This window comes from Lissotriton helveticus, chromosome 1_1, assembly GCF_964261635.1.
Source record: "Lissotriton helveticus chromosome 1_1, aLisHel1.1, whole genome shotgun sequence".
Lineage (NCBI taxonomy): Eukaryota > Metazoa > Chordata > Amphibia > Caudata > Salamandridae > Lissotriton > Lissotriton helveticus.
The window spans coordinates 278288803-278305611 of record NC_136057.1 but is presented as its reverse complement, the minus strand read 5'-3'; the positions used below and the strand labels follow the sequence as shown (position 1 = coordinate 278305611).

Below are 16809 nucleotides of genomic sequence, written 5' to 3'. Positions count from 1 at the left end.
GAAGGTGACAGCTTAATCTTGTGATTTCTGCAAAGGTAAGTGAAATGTCTTTCTTGTTGACACATGTGTGGGTCACACAATTCCTTGAACAGCTGTGGCACACTTCAGTTTTAGAAGCCAGAATGCATCTTGAACGGAAGGCTCTATCCTATGAACACAGCTACACTCTATGCCCCAACAGTTCAGCATCACTGTCTTTATTTCTCTGTTGTGCATAATACAATCCTCAGAATGCCGTTAATATGCAGTGCTTCCCTGTTCGTAATTCTGGCCCACTTTCATTGGCTGCAGTCTTTTAGCTCTGCTGCTTCATGTACCATCTCACCACTTGCAAATCTGATTTTCCTTTTGCTTGTGGCGTCTCTATCTGCATGCATCATCCTTTGTCTCACCTTTCTTTAGTAATGTTTTATTGGCTGTTGTCCTTCATCTTTTCTTAAGTAGTGCTTCATTTTCTGAAGTCCTAATCACTTGGCTTCTTAATTAGTCTCACACGGGCTGCGGTCTTCTCTTTATCAGTGCTTCACTGTCTGCAACCCTAGTCATCTGCTCTCTTGTATAGTGCCTTATTTGCGCCTGTCGTCATAGCTGCTTTTTTGTGTAGTCTCTCATTGGCTACAATCTTCATCTGCTCTATTGTATAGTGTCTCACAGGCTTTCGTCCTCATATACTGCTTTTTGTGCCGTCTCACTGACTGAAGTTCTCATCCTCCTTTTTTTAATATTTCACCTTTCTTGTGTTTATAAGTCTCTAAACTTCCATCACTTTTCTTCTTCATCCTCAACTATAATAGTGTTACTTGCTGCATACTTCAACCTCCACTTCAAGATCTCACCAGCTTTGTCTCGTATGTAACATTTCAGTCTACAACCTTCATTCTCAGTTCTCCCTTTCTTTGGTAGTTTCTCATTGGTGGCAGCCCCCTCTGCCTCTTCTTTCTTGTAGTGCCTCATTTTCTGCAATCCTGATCCTCTGCTTTCCTGTTTAGTCTCCCTGGCTGCAATTCTCTCCTTCATCAGTGTCTCACAGGCTGCATGCTTCATCCTCCCCTGCAGTGTTTCATTGCATGCAGTTATCATTCACGGATTTCTTATCTAGTTTCGTTTTTTGCATTCCTTATATTCTCCTTTAGTGTTCTGTTATCCACCCTTAATCTTCTTCTTTCATGTGTGGTTTCTCACTTCTGCAATTTTCATTCTTTCTTTTGCAGTGTCTTACTGTTTAGGCTACACCCTCTGCTTACATATACAGTGACTTGCTGGCTGTAAATATTGTTAGTTATTGTCGGTAATTATCTTTTTACAGGCAGTGTTTTCGTCTGTTTGACAGTGCCTCATTCACCGTTTGTTCTCCTTTTCTTTAACACTGCCTTACAGACTGCATTCCACAGCCATAGTTTTATTAATTGATATATCTGATAGACTACTAGCCGCAGATTCCTTAACATAGAAAGACCGACGTAAGGCTGGATCCCGAAAATTTTCTTTGCCACAGCATCTCTGCGCACCGGGTGGCAGTACCACGTGACTCCACCCTGACGTCGTCAACGGGCGTAACGTCAGCAAGGTCACATAAGCCCCACCCGGTGCGCTGACATCAGTTTTTTCTCTTTTCCGTGTGCAACGCGGATCCGGATCATGTCCTGGCCTGTTTTTAGGCCTCCTTTTCACGCTTTGCTTCGAGGAACAGTGTGCGAATGCTTTCGGGCTGCAAGACGTGTACTGATTGTGCACATCAGATGTCGACGACTGAACCTCACCCAATCTGTATGTGGTGCTTGGGCGAGCACCAGGACTGTACGGACTGCGAAGCTTGTCAGCACCTCAAACCGAAGTCCCGGCGGGTGCACCGGATGAAATTGCTGTTGGCCGGCTTGTCCAGGTCGGTGTCGTCCCAGCGTCCGTCCCCTACCTCGGAAGCCAGGAACCGCCGATTCAGTCTGCAGCATCGCCCTGCGCCATGGCCCCAAGGGCGTTGCTCGCCAGCTGGTAGGTCCTGCAGCTTGTCTTCGAGGTTTTGTCCTCATTCGGCGGAGGGCGCGTGTTCCCCTCTGGATGTGCGCCCCCGCCAGTTGCCACCCTACCAGCCGTTTCCTGGCGTCAGGGGGACGAAGGCCCAAATTAAAGCCTACTCTACGGCTGTGCAGGCTTCTTTGGCCCCTCCTCCACCTACTGAGACATCCGCGGATCCCATGCCTCGCGCTGGGCCTTCCGCGGAGTCGCCAATTGGTTCGGCTTCAGGTTGTAGGAGGGTGGTGTCGTCAAGGTGAGGTCCTTCAGGGCTCCACTCTTGGACATGTGGCGTCCCTGCCTCGCCGCAAATCCCTACGGGGCTCCCTGTGGCGTTGCAGGAGGTAGCCGGGACTCGGGGCTTGTCCCCTCGGCCCTCTGAGCAGGCAGCTGCCTCGCCAGAGGCCGAGTCAGCGCAGTTTGGGTGCCGAAGGCTTTCCTCTCCGGCCCTGGCGGTGTTGCGGGAAGAGGCCGGGCCTGGGGGGCTTTCCCGAGTCCCTCTCGGTCCTCTATGCGGGCGGCTGCCCAGAGTGAGGTTGAGCCGGTGCCTTTTTGGTGCCGTTCCTTAGCCAAACCGGCTCCGACCCGCCCCATTCTCCCAGGGAGCACGTGGTGGTGGAGTTCGACTCTGCGCCGCCAGTGCCACTCTGGCTCCGGTCGACGTTGAGCAGGTGCCTGTGGCGGACTCCACGGGGCCATGCCGGGAGTCGGGTCCTTGATTTGTCTCCTGAGGCACCTTCCTCTCTGGAGGTTAGTCATCTACTGGTCTCTTCCTCGCTGGAGACAGGACGCCGTATTGTTGCTTTTTCACCGGCGTCTTCCAGGGAGTGCTCCTTGCCGTCCCCAAAGCCTAAATCCTCAGATCCTCCACCGGCTTCTCTGCCTTCCCCGGGGGCCCCTCAGGTTCCCCACACCCCCTCACCGAAGAATTAATTTCTCCCCCCATGGCGCCCTACGGAGGCCGGTGTTGACTTTGTTTGGGCTATTTCCACAGCCGCTGGCATTTTGCAGATGGGTGACCCTGTCACCCCATTTCCTACAGATAACCTCTTGGAAGTTCTCCACCAGGGCTCTGGTGGACGGGAGCTGTTCCTTCCTTTTGAAGCATCGCTCCACAATTCTCTTCTGGGGGTTTGGGGGCGTCACACCACGGGTGATCCAGTGCTTCAGCCACTCCTGCATTGCCACCGTCCTACTCTGCACGACCCAGTCTGCCTTTCCTAGGTCAAGGCTCTTCTGCGGACTGCTTTTCCGTCCTTGCCTGTGATGCTTCCTCCGTCTCGGGAGGCCCGGTGATTGGATTCATGGGGGCGTGACATCTTCGCTTCATCCAGTGCTGATTTGCGGGCGCTCAACACCCTGTGTGTTGGCCAAGGCTACCTCCAGCCTGTGGGATTCTGTGGAGTCCCTTCTTTCTTATGTCTCCCATGAGGGTGCCAGCGCTGATCTCTGACACCATAAGTTGGATGGTCGAGAGTTAGCTGCGTTTATTCTTCATGCGGCCTTGGATGTTGCTGAAGCTCTCGTCCGTGCTATGGCCAGTTCTGTGGCTCTCCATCGCCATGCTTTGCTGAGGGATGCTGTTTTTCTTGAAAATATTAGGGAGCGTCTGGTTGACCTGCTCTTTGATTGGGTCCTTTTGTTTAATACTCTTGCGGACTTGGCAATTCAGCGTCTCTTTGCGGTGATCCGTCCTCCGGCCGCTCCGTAGGCTTCCTTGTTGATCCTCTGGGATTTGATGGGAGACGTTATCCCACCTGCTTCCTGGAATCTGGTGTTTGAGTTGCCCGTTTATAGGTTCTGTGTGGTTTGACGTGCCTTCGGGGTCCCTTGGTCGGCCCCTCTCTTTTGTTGGCTGCTGGTTCAGCCCTTTTGTCAAGTGTGTATTTTTTGGCTGGTTGTTAAGCCGTCTGTGGTTCTAACCGCAGGTCCTTATGTTCTTGTCTTCTGATGCAGGATTTTTCCCCAAGAGTGGTTCCCATGTTTTCTATGGGACGTGTCTTACCCTAAGTGGGGTACGTGTAGCTGGATACCGCTGGTGCGGTTTCTTTGCTCTTGTCGGGGGTAGCTTGTGCTGCTCCAGGTTCTGTCATTTTAGTATCCGCTGCATCGCTGGGCCAGCTTTGGCATGCCATCTACGGCGTTGTGCTGTGGTGTTCCGCCCTTTTTAGGTCTTGCCTGTCAATGCGCTTGCGAGAATATAGGGGCTTATCCAGAGCTTAACCAAACTGGCGATTTCATGCAGTGCCCTTGAAAAGCAAGCTCAATGCGCAAGCGCATTGACATAAAACGCGCGTACACATCAAAGCCAGCCATCTGTTCCCCAGCTTGGTGCCTCCAGCAGCTCTTCAAAGGAATCCGCTCCGCTCCTTGCTGCATCAAAGGTTTTCATTTCCCGGCCGCGTTTTTTTTTTTTCTGCCCCTGTTGTGCCGCCCGACTTGTTTACCCTCTCGCTGGGTCACCCTGGTCGCTCAAACTCGCTCATTTTCCAAACTCCCTTTCTCTCTCTTTTCATTGCCAGGCCACTCCGCAAACGTACCCATATGTTCCCCAAGTCACTGACTCTTACTGTAACTTTCACTCACACTCGCACGCCCGCCCGCTTACCCACAACTCAACCACAAACCTACTCAGTCACTCAATTATACACTCGCAGTCTCGCACGCCCCATCCCTCACTACCTCGTTCTTATTGAGCAGTGACCCTGCACTCATGCTGCGACTGAATCAAAGAGACCATGCTGGGAAATAGTGTTCGCGGCGACTTCCATGGCTTTGAGCTGAATTGCTAGTTTCTTCTAATGTAAATTAGCAGGACAGACTGCACTGGACAAAAGGTTTTGATTTGCTTTCACACAAGTCTAGCGGAAGATCTCAGCACTCAGACCCCAGTAACTTTCATATTTTTAACTGTGAGAATTAATGGCAGAGTAGAACCAATGCTATATAAACCTTTGCCTAGCATTTAACACACAAGACAGCTGCTGCTTAAGTTACTGAGCTGTACGGTTGCCCAAGGACTGAAATGTTCTTCATGATGACGTTACTGACATCATCTGAAGAATGCAAAAAATTTAAAATAGCACACGCACACTGTGAAGAGCACATACTAACAAGTTCATAATATTATTACGGTTTAAAACATGCTATGGAAACCCAACATTATTAAGGAAAATGTATCAGTCCCTCTTTAAAAACTATTTGGCAAACCAAGGGTCCCTCTGTATGGAACTGTAACATTTGCACTACCTTGGAGGACACTTTTCTGCACGCTACCAGCCTGTGCCCAGCAGGGCAGACAGGGCCCTATGAAAATCAATTGTATAGTAGATTGAGGTCTCTAGCGTACCGCGTCATGACAATCCTTAGGAGTCCCATAGAAACAGAAAGCAGGCGAAGGCTGCATCCATGTATTACCCTACAAACATGTGACCTCTTTGATCCCAATGATGATATCAGACGGGCGCAGTTGCTAAATACGGCTGTCAGTATGCATGAGGCACCTCGGCGCTCACAAACAAGTTTTTAAACAATGCAGTGCACACAACTCCTTGCCTAATCTGGCAAGTAATGCATGCTCCATTTGCAGGATCCTTTTGATGTCTTCGGTACTGTAATAGTCCTCCATTTGCTCTTCAGTCTGACAGACGGCTAGACATATTAACAAGCATTTGCAATGCAATGGGTCTCGCATTAGGAAAGTTTGAGCTATTGGTATTGTAAATGGCAAAGTTTTTATTTATGTTTTTTTTTTTTAAATAGCTAAATTAATAGCTTTGTCATTTACAATGCCAATAGTTATAACTTTCGCAAATGTGATACCTATAGCATTTGTAATGCAATATGTTTTGTATTTACATGACTTAGATGGCATCCCAGAAGCGCAACGGAAGCATCTAAAAAAGGAAACATTTGAAAAATAAAGGAACAAGCTTCTTGGTAAAGCACAGAGAGTAAGCTTTATAAGTAGCATCAGTGGATGTAGTGGAATAGAAAAAGTGAAGATTGGTGAGAATTCCACAAGTGAAGGCCCCACATGGAGTTACCGATTACATTGCTCGACTCCACCAAGTCAACGCAACGCCGCCGGCCTGCGACCAGGAAGTCAGGCAGGCCGGGCGGGACAACCGGAAACAGGAAGTAGGAGGGCGGGAGCCTACCCCGCCTCCCACGGAAGAGCCGCGATTGTTTGGAGCACCGGAGCAGGCAGGAGCCTACCCTGCGCCCCGGTGCCGAAGAAGGGAGGAAGAGTCCTGCTGCCGGTGAGTGGGGCTTCGCCTTCTTGCTGGGCTGCGAGGGCGGGGGACATGTGTGTGTGCGCGTGCGGCGGCGGGCTGTGTCTGTGTGTGAGCGTGCGTGCGTGCATGTGTCTTGGAGTCTGTGTGTATGCGTGTGTGTGTGTGTGACTGTGGGGGGAAGGGGGGTTGCCTGTCTGGGTGCCTGCGTGTCTGTGTAAGTGCATGTGCGCGCGTGTGTGTATCTGTGTGCATGCATGCGCGTTAGGCTGGGAGTATGGGAGGGAAGGGCACGGCGCGCGGCGCAGGACGGAACGTGCGCGTTCGCGCACACGAATCCAGGAGAAAAAGCTCGTACACCCTCTTGTCCTCCTTCCCCCCAGACCGATAACTATACGTCTCCAGCTGGACACATGCATCCTTTGGATGCATTACCAGCGAGACCCAAAAAGGTGTTGTGTAGAACATGGCAGGCAAGCATGTTTTATCAAATACGTGGTTAAAAGCACGTACAAATGAAGAGAAAGGAAACCAATGATTTTTAGAATAACTTTTATTTGAGTATTTATTTTAAAAAAATAAGCCATTGTTATTTGTAATATCAATACTTCTAAGTCACGTAAATACAACACATATTGCATTACAAATGCTATAGGTGTCACATTTGGGAAAGTTAAAACTATTGGCATTGTAAATGACAAAGCTATTAATTTTGCTATATTCTAGACCAACACATTAAAAAAAAATTGTCATTTACAAAACCAATAGCTCCAACTTTTCTAATGCAAGACCTATTGCATTTCCAATGCTTGTTAGTTTGAGCATTCAAGACCTCTTGTATATGCTTTAGTTTATACTTATGTGTGTTTGTACTTTTTTGGGCTCAGGAGATCAGCCCTAGGACTTGTCTGCATCCACATAGGGACTTTTTTTCTGTTCATCTGCCTCTATTTAACTGTCTTGATAGAAAACGACCAGCAGTGGTCAGTAAAATACCAGAATCACTTTAGCATTCTCTAGATTCCAATCCATAGACATTGCATTCCACAAGCAGCACCTGTAGCCAATCTATTGTTTTCAAATCTTGTATTTTCAGTGATATGACCACCGAAGGCCCTGATTTTATATTAAAAACAGAGCTTTGGACTATACCATTTCCCGCTAAAATGCAATATTTCTCTCCATACCTGGCGTGTCACCCTGTTTGGTGCTTACTTTCCCTCCATGGTAAAGAACAGTAGATGTTTCAGCAGCCAGGCTAATGTGCTGCATAGTTAATACATATAAGTTCCCAAAGGTGAGACCGATTGCATTGCAAATGCTTGTTTATCTGGCGTTTCGGCCTGGTCCTCTGTCTGGTGTTCCAGGGAGGGATAGGTTTCCTGGTGTTTTCCTGTGTTCTGGTTGACAGCTTAGTCCTATTTGTTCTCCTCTTCTCTTCTAGCTGGTCCCGGTTCTTTCGTGGGTTGGTTTATGCCCGGACTGGTCTCCCTTAGGGGGTGTTCTGGATTTTCCTGGCCTTTGCCTTCGTCTTGCACTCTGCTTGCTCTGGGTGCTCGGCTACATGGTATTTGCCAGCTGCTGGCTACGCACACCTGCTCTTTCTGGTCCACGTCCCGGGGCCTTGGCGTAGGCCCTTGTGCTCCTGCCTCTTGTTCTGCTGGAGCCATGCGAGACTATGCCTTTCTTCTCACACCTGCTTTTCTTGGATGTGGAGCCGTTCCTTCCTTGTCCGCTGACTTGAGGCTGAGGCCGGTCCAGCTGTCCCCTTCACCGTGGGTGCTCTCTTGTGGAGGGCTATGCCTCCATTTCTGCCTCTTCTCCTTGGAGTTTGGGGATTCTTTTCTTTCTTGGTACTCATCTGCTGTTGTCTGTCCCTCCGGGGCTTTCTGGTACCTGGGATGGGCTTCGGGTATCCTGGCCTCCCTTCGCCTTGTCCTTGCTTCCTTCTGCTAGGTGGGGGCCGCCCTTCTTGCCCCCATTACACATCCCCTGTGCTCCTGCTGGGAGGTTCTCTCGCAGGCCCTCCGCCCTTCTGGGTATGGCTCGGGTATCTATTCTACGTTAAGGAATCTGCGGCTAGTAGTATGTATCAGATGTACGAGTTACTTACCTTCGCTAACGATGTATCTGGTAGAGCCGATTTTAGCCGCAGATTCCTTCTCGACCTGCTCTTCCTCCCCGTTCTGCGATGACCCTTAGCTTGGTCTTCTGCACACGCCTGCCTCTGGGTGGTTTTGTCTTCTGCAAGTGCTCTCCCTCACTTCCTCCCTAGTGGGATGCTTCGTTTTGTTATTTGATCCACTCTTTCCTTTCTGGGGATTGGTTGGTGATTTCATGGGTACTTATGCGTCCCTGCACCCTGGTCTTCCAGTATGGGGCCTACTCGTGCTCTTCTTCCTTTCCATTGCTTGTGCTTTCTGTCTCCTCTGCAGTCCTCTGAGTTGGGGTCCCTTGGCTGTACATCGGCCCTTAGCTCTTTACAGGAGATGCCCTCTCCTTGTTGGTGTTGTCTTGGGTAAATTGTTGTTCCTCTTCTGTTCTGGCTTTGTTTTCCTTCACTGCTTCTGGACTGTGGATGTAGGCCTCTTTTTCTGCTGTAATTTTTTTCACATGCTTTCTGCCTCCAGGGAGGCTGTCATATTTGCTTGCATAGTTGCCTAGCTGTAGCTGTGCTCTGCTCTTTCCTTCTATGACTTTTGGTGCCATAGTGCCTGGCACTACTCCGGATGGTGCTGTACCTCACCATTCATTTTTTTCCCTTTCTGTTTAGCTGATTTTTTTGCACACTGTTTCCATATTCTCATAGTTTTTGTTTGTGATGGCTCTGCGTTGTCGCGGAAAAGTTCTCAGAAGAAAACTGACGTCGGCGCGCCGGGGTGGGGCTTATGTGACCTTGCTGACGTCACGCCTCTGGACGATGTCAGGGAGGAGTCACGTGGTGCCGCCTCCCCCCGGCGCGCAGAGATACTGTGGCAAAGAACATTTTCCGGATCCAGTCTTACGTCTGGGGATAATTCTACGTTAAGGAATCTGCCGCTAGAATCGTCTCTACCAGATACATACTTACCAAAGGTAAGTAACTCGTATGTTTATATAGGTCCACTTGTTGTAGAAAGTAACTTCTGAGAGGTAGAGCAAAAATTCCATCACATTTGACTAGCTTAAAAAAACGTGAATTGCATACATACCTTGAGATCTATTTAGTGTATTTTGAAGGCAGCCTGATTCTGCGAGTCGTCAAATGGAAAGAGTGCTCTGCAGGTTCATGCCTTTTTCACCTGACCACTGTCTCTGAATCCTGTAATTTGTGGCTTGTCTGGGGGAAGTTGGAACACCTTCATAGATTTGAAGGTGGCTTTTAACTTTTCTATGTAGGATCCGTCTCCAACCCTTCTGTTATGATTCCTTGTGCTGTCCTTGACTACAGTCTGCCTAGTTCTTTTGTGCCATGTCTCCGTGATGCAATCCTCCTGTATTTTACTTGTAGTGCCTTCCCACAGTCTTCTAAGTTAGCGTAGGCGGTATCCTCAAGTCTGCTGTCCTCATTCGCTGTCTAAATTGACTATATTTTTTTTAATTTATACATTGTCACACTCGCCGTCGCCAATCATTTTTATGCAGAGCCTAATATCTTCCTTCTTGTGTTCATTTGTTGATGTCTCAATATATATCATCTTGCCATAGATTCTTTCACAATTCACTCATCTACATTTTCAAAATGTCGCACCCTCCCTTTTCCACCATTTGTTATGCCGAATCTTGTAATAATTTGTCCGTTTTGTTTTCTTAGAGTGCCTTTTCATGAGCATTCATTACCCTTTGCTTTGTGTTGCAGTATTTCAGTCGTGACACGTTTGTTTTCTCATCTCTTATTGGTTATGTTGCTCAGACTTATATTGTCAAGAGTTCTTGATTGGCGATCGGTATGTGTGTGCAATTGACAAGACAGCTATTCTATCCCACTTAGAAAATGGGTTTCTTTGGAAGGCGTACATGGATTTTTATAGGTGGCATACTGAATCAAATGCACCCGGTAGGCTGAAGCCAGTTTTGAGACCTGTTAATCATTGCAAAGCTGTTCATTGTGTTAGACCGTTCTTACCTGATTTTGTAGGATGTTTTTTTACTTGCGAGCTTTGTCTAGAGCCTCTCATCTCAAGCATTGTGGGTGGGTGTCACCTGTCTTGGCAGGCACCATTTGTGTTTGTTTTTTGAGGTGCGATGAGGGACACTTCTAACTGGCTATTTAATGTTTCCTATCATTGTTTTTCAGTTGCTAGTCCCTTGAGGTGTACTTGGGGATGGGGGGACTGGCCAGTCCTTTTGTAATTATTCCTGTCTGATGTTTAAAAGGGGTGAGTTGTTTTGTGTATTTATGGGACGTTAGCCATGTGCTGTGTGGCTGCTGCTTTGTTCTTTGTGGACATTGAACTGTCTAGTGTCAGATCTGTAAGGAAATGACTGTTGGCCATCATTCTACAATTGTGCACAACTTGTTAAGCAGGTCTCTGGCTTTCCTGGGACGTAAGCGTGACATATTTCCTTCATTTACTTTTTCTGGTTGCCTATTGTGACTATTCCCACTTCACCACCGTTTTGTTTCCTCAAATTGGCTGGAATTGTAATTGAAAGTCAACCCGTCCAAGTAGAGGTGATAGGGAAGTACTGTTCTTGTAGAGAAAATGTTGGTAATGTATCTTGTTAATAGTATGGGGATTTATTGGGTTGAGAAGTTATGACTTAATTTCTTTGGTTAAATGCAGCCTGGTGTCTCCCATGGGCAGTGTTGTGTGTTACAGACCTGATAATGGCTGCTGAGTGATCCACTTCATGTAGCCCCCTGCAAGAGCGGGAATGGCTTGTCTGCTGAAAAGGCCTCGTCCTCCCCCATTCCCTTCTCCCTGCCTTTCCAGGCTAGTTTGACAGTGCAACCCTGAAATGTGGAGAGGGTTCAGCTTGGGATGTGAGAATAGACAGTCTGTCCCATGGGGCTTTTGTACTGGTTAGGGCACTTACGCACTGGTTAGGGCACTTACGCATTGAGAACTAGTGAACACTTGGTAAATATGGGGAGTTTTTGGCCACTTATTGCATGTAGCCACTGGTCGCTTTTTTCTTAAACCAAGAAATTACTGTAGTTCTCTGATAAAGTAAAGATAGGTGTCCCCAGCTACAACTGTAGATGAATTTCTAATCGCAGTTTTTGTGAAGTTCGCTTTCTATTAAGAAATGTGGCTTCACTGGTCGTTTGGTTCCATCAGTGGCTAAACAGGGTTATACTGCACTTGTATTCCTGAAGCACAACTTGCTGTTAATCAAAAGAAAACAGTCTGTTATTCACCTGGCTTTGACCAAAGATTGTTTTTCTCTCCAAATCCTTTTGAGAGCAGTGTCTTTGCAGAATGTCACTTAACCATTTGTCTGCTGACTTTTTGCATCTAGAGAACATGACTCTGCCTCCTGTATCAGAATCTTCTGCTTGCTGTCAGGCGTAGGTACCACTCTTGAAAGGATTTGTCTATCTGGGCTACAGTTCTCAAAGTTGTTTAGAAAGGAAATCATTTTCATAGTGTACTCGACTTTTCTATTTCACTCTCTCAAAGTTGTAGCAAAAAATAATGACACATCTAGACCATCACAAATAGCTCAGTACAGTAAGGGATCCACATTATTGGGAGGAAGGAGTTTTTTTAGATTTAGTTGAAAAAAATGTGCAACCTATCACAGTGACATACTTAGACCGGAGCCTCATCCTTTCTAAGTTAAGATATATTGCAGTTCTAACTCGCAGCTCACATGCAAGTGCCAGGAATTGTGTGACTTACAGGTGTGTGTCCATGAAAACATTATCATCGATAACCAGCAGCCTCAGGTGAGTGACAATCAGATTTGGTAATTGTTGCGTAAACATGTGAATGGCGCATATATTGCCCACTTGTAGCAAAAGGCTGCACAAGGGCAGGGGTTAATTTAACATTTTAAGGGCATCAGTCTTTGATGATGAAATGTGAGAATTGTCAAGTGAAGTCACCGGTCTTAAAAGCGCTGGCCTGCGAAACGTTCACTCTTCCTGTGGACCCAACAGCTCTGCAACATACTTTTTAAAGCTAAATAAATGAGCCACCATACTCAGAACTCCAGGGGTCAGCGGGTAGCTCACTGGTGGTGAGGTCCAAACTGCTTACTCTGGAGTGGGTTTGCCTGCAGTGATAACACCTGTCCAAGAGTTTAAACATTTTTGTTTCCGGACGCCTCTTAAAGTGTTGGGAGCTGCACGATACTGGCTTTAATTTCCAAGCCGGAACTTGCCTGTCGAGGGCTACTTGTCAGATTTAAGACTCTGCAGCATTATGTTCATTAGTATGAAAAGGCTGGTCTCTCATGCTTTACTAACACTTATGTTTTTCGTTACCTACAGTCTGTATCTGAGCATGCCTTTGAAATTCCAGACTGCATTCGGCCTGGACATCTTGTAAAGGAGCTCTCGAAAGTTATCCGCTCTGTAGAGGTAAGCTAGTATGAAACTGTAATTTACACACACATGCTTTGTTTTACAGTTGGGTTCCTGTGGTCTAAATTCACCTGAATAAAGCAGCAGAGCAGTTTCTGCTTTGGTCTTCCTAAAAAGATGGGAAATGTGTTGCAGATGAGGACTGATTGAGACTTACTTGTACCTCAAATATATATATTTTTTGGGGTAAATTCAAACACTTTAACTAGTGTTACTGTACTCAATTAGACCGTGGTCCTGGCAGCAATACAAGGCTCAAGCAGATTGTTCTTTTCTACTGAGCAGGTGTTCTGTCACCCCTTTTGAGGGCTACTAGTTAGGCCTTTAGGCATGGGCTATTTGTTCACAGTAGTGGTAGGGGTAGTTTCCCTCTGGTCTCCTGAGGTCTGTCCTACTACAGCTCTAAAAACTAGTCCCTATCTTCTCTTGAGGGTGGACAATCAGACTTCTCAGGGAGGCATTGTGGGGAGATGGGAGGGTAAAGACTTGGTACTCAAATAGTCAAAAAGTAGACTCAATAATTTCATACTTGCAGTCCTTCTGTGTGATGCTAAGTGGTGCTGTGTGGCCCCGCTCTGATTTAGTTCTGCTCCAGAAGTGATAGGCCGCAGCTGCCTACCAGTACTGCCTGTTGAATGCCAATGTTTTTTCCGCAGCTCCTTTGCTTGCAAATCTAGAACGCCACTCCCTTTCTTTTGACTAATTGATTTTTTTTTCTTCCAAAAATTGAAATGGAACCATGTCCCCATCAAATCTACTGGGTTCACACTATGCAAACTGTCAAACAGATGTCTGTGACAGACTGGCACAAGGTGTGTGGGCTCTAGGCACCGCTCCAAGTTGTTTGAAGAATGTAATGTAAGAAAGTTGCTCTATATATACTTGCCCATTGTAAGGTACAGTTTGTATAGAGGCCCCAATCCCCAGAGGTTAAAGTTAGATATGACCTTACTCTCCAAAGTGGTAGTTTGGGCGAGCAGTAAGGCAGTATCAGAGGACAGTGTAAAGCATTTGTTGTACACACTCAGTTAGCAAAAAATTTCCCACACTCAAGAACTGAACTCTAGGCCAATTGTTTTTATATCAAAAGATATAGTAGTTTTATTTTAGAACCAACAGGTATCAAAATATACTTTTCTCAATATGAGTGACTTCAGGTAGTTACTTTGCAGAAAGGCATGAATTGACTTTGTAAGTACAAAAGCTACAGTGGTTGCAATAGGCAACACAATTCTAAACACAATTTAACATTGAGCTCAATTGGTTTTTCTACATAAATGCAGTTGATTACTTTAAGGATTACTTTTCTAACCCCAGAACTGGATCCTGGATTCTGTCCCAGGACCTAAGATGTAAACAGTTAAGTAAAAGCATTTTGGTTACAGTTGTGATTTTTAAAGAATATAAATGTATTTTCAAAGTTGACACGTAGAAACTTTTCAGTGAAAAACTAGCAATGTTGTCCTACGGAAGGAAATTCAAGTCACAGGTAAAGTAGGTTCTCGTTACTTTTGTAATCCAGTACTGGACTCCTAGGTTCAGCACTGGGACCGCTACTTAAGACAGGTAAGTAATTACGTTTTAGTATTTGGTACGATTTTTAAAGAAAATTTGTAGTTTGCAAAAATCAACACAGAAAAACAGTCAATGGTTTCCTAAGGAAGAAACTTCAAGTTCCTGGTAAGTACAGTTAGGATTACTTCTGCGGTTCAGTACTGGGCTAAAGGGTACAGTACTGGCTTCTCCGGATCACAGGTGAGTATTTCGGAACTCGTTATTCGGCTGATTTTAGATGAATATTTTAAAGTTTCAAAACTCCAAACTTAAAAGAAATTTCAGTGAAAACCGGTCAATGTTAGCCTATAGAAGGAAAGTGAGTTATCGGCTTTCAAGTAAGTACTCGACTGGTGGAGTTAAGGTTCTGGGCATAGACTCGGGGGTCTCCCAGGATCGGAAAGGTACAGTTGTTACACCATCAGCGGCACAGGGGCTGCCGGGTGCAGAGAGAGTAGGCCAAATGCAATCCAATGGATGGTAAGGAGCCTTTGGTTGGTGGCTGCAAGCAGGCCACGAGGCTGTGGGAGCTGAGCTCCTGGTCACTTACTCAGGGCAAGTGGGGAAGTAGAGTAGGGTAGTAGTTGCACTTCAAGTGGCACTCGGGCGGATAACATTGAGAGCCGTCGGGCGCTCAATGTTATCCAATGGGAAAGTTAAAAAGTGAACAAAGGCTGCAGGCTCGGGGACGGAGATTCTTCAGGTGCGACCACCTCTTTCGAGAGGTAAGTTGAGATCTTGGTGAAGAGGTAGGTACCCCAAAGGAGGGCACAGGGGGCCGTGGGGCACCGGGTGCAGGGGTGTTTTTTGGCGTCCGGAAATCTTACCCTCAGCTGGTCGCGGTTGGAGGGGTCCTTGGTTCTGAGGCTGCAGGTGTTGTCTGGGTCATCAAGGAAGGTCTTTGGGCACTGGACTTTGGGTCCTAGTTGCCAGTCGGACGTCCTCGTGATCTTGGATCACTCAGGCACAGGCCAGGCTTGGCGGGTGCAGAGTGGGCTGGATTTGTGGTTCCTGGCTGGCACCAGGGGTATTGCTGTTGGAGCAGAACCACTGCTCGTGGGAGTCCCAGTCTTATAGAAGGTTCAAGATAGGCAGGTCCTTTGGGGTTGTCGAGGTTGCTATCTGCTGGAGACGTCGGAGTTTCACAGGAGCAGGTTCAAGGATCAACAGGCCTGTAGGGTTCTGGGGCCAAGTCAGTGGGCGTTTTCCTTATGTTAGCAGCTGCATGGCAGGTCTTCTTGTTTCTTGGTCTTCTTGTTGTTCCAATTTTGGTCAAAGGAAGGAAGGCTCAGGGTGTCTCTAAATACTAAATTTAGCGGCGTTACAGGTAGGGCAAGGGCAGGGACCAATGGGTCCCTGTCCTGGGGTTGGTACACCTCCTAGCCTACTCCTCTCCTGTGGGAGGGGGGTAGGAGCCTAGCTGTGATTGGGCAGGGCTCCCCATCTTCAAGATGGCCGGAGCCCAGGGTCATGCTTCACCTCGCCTCTCCCACCTGAGGGGTGGAGTTGGCACAGGCTGGCACACCCCCCTTCTTGACGTAGCGTTTCCTGCCAGTCTTCCCACCAGAGTGGTGGTCAGAACTGGTGGGGGCCAGTTGCTGAATACAGCAAATGGTCTGGAGAAGCTCACAAAGGAGGAATGCCTTTGAAGCTTCCCCTGCCCATCCTGGGGGAGGAGGCTTGGCACCTCGTCCCAGGATGTGCATTGTTGCAGGCCCAGGAGAGCGAGGGTTCTCCACCCAGGGGTCCAGCAACATGTCTGCTGTGTGGTTTCAGGGGGCATCTCTAAGATGCTCTCTGTGGTGCATTTTACATTAAATCCCACACTGGCATCAGTGTGGGTTTAATGTGCTGAGAAGTTTGATATCAAACTTGTCAGTCTTCAGTGTAGCCATTATGGTGCTGTGGAGTTCTTATTGCAACCTCCCAGCACCATATACTCTTAATAGCATCACTACACTTACATCATCCAGGAATGGCCCAGGGTACTGTAGGGGCACAGGTCTCATGCACCTGTGCCCACACCACTGGCATAGGGCACCCAGCTAGAGGGGTGACTGATGTATGCCAGGGCTGTGGGTTTTGTGGGCATGGCATACGGACGGAGGTGTGCCATGTCGACTCTTTGTTTAGTTCTGTACTTAGCCTCAACTCAGCCTGCAAAGGCAGTGTGTGGGTGCCAGGGTACAGGGCCCCTAAGGGTGGCACAATGGGTGCTGCAGCCCTTGGGGGGTCTTCTCTGGTCACCATGCCCTGGGTGGCCAGAGATGCCAATTGGGTTTTGGTTTCAACACAGTTTTAGGGAAGGAACACAGGCCCTGGGCACCTGGTTGGCAGGAGCCCAGGGCACACTCAGTCAAAGCACATCAGCAATTCAGCAACAAGTGGGGGCATACCTATGGCATTTTCTCACAGTGCCCTCTTGAACCTAAAGGGTATCTGGGACCGTGAAGCAAATATTTATGTTGCTACGCTTCTGAAAAAGCCATGCAAGTT

At 47.5% G+C, this 16809-nt stretch overlaps 1 protein-coding gene across 1 annotated transcript in view; it reads left to right on the top strand.

Moving 5' to 3' along the window:
• The window catches only part of KDM7A (lysine demethylase 7A), a 351499-nt gene that overhangs the window by 222818 nt on the left and 111872 nt on the right, over positions 1–16809 (top strand). Inside the window, exon 11 of the mRNA XM_078668115.1 lies at positions 12667–12756. Coding sequence (XP_078524241.1) covers positions 12667–12756 — 90 coding nt within the window. The remainder of the gene's footprint in view (positions 1–12666; positions 12757–16809) is intronic.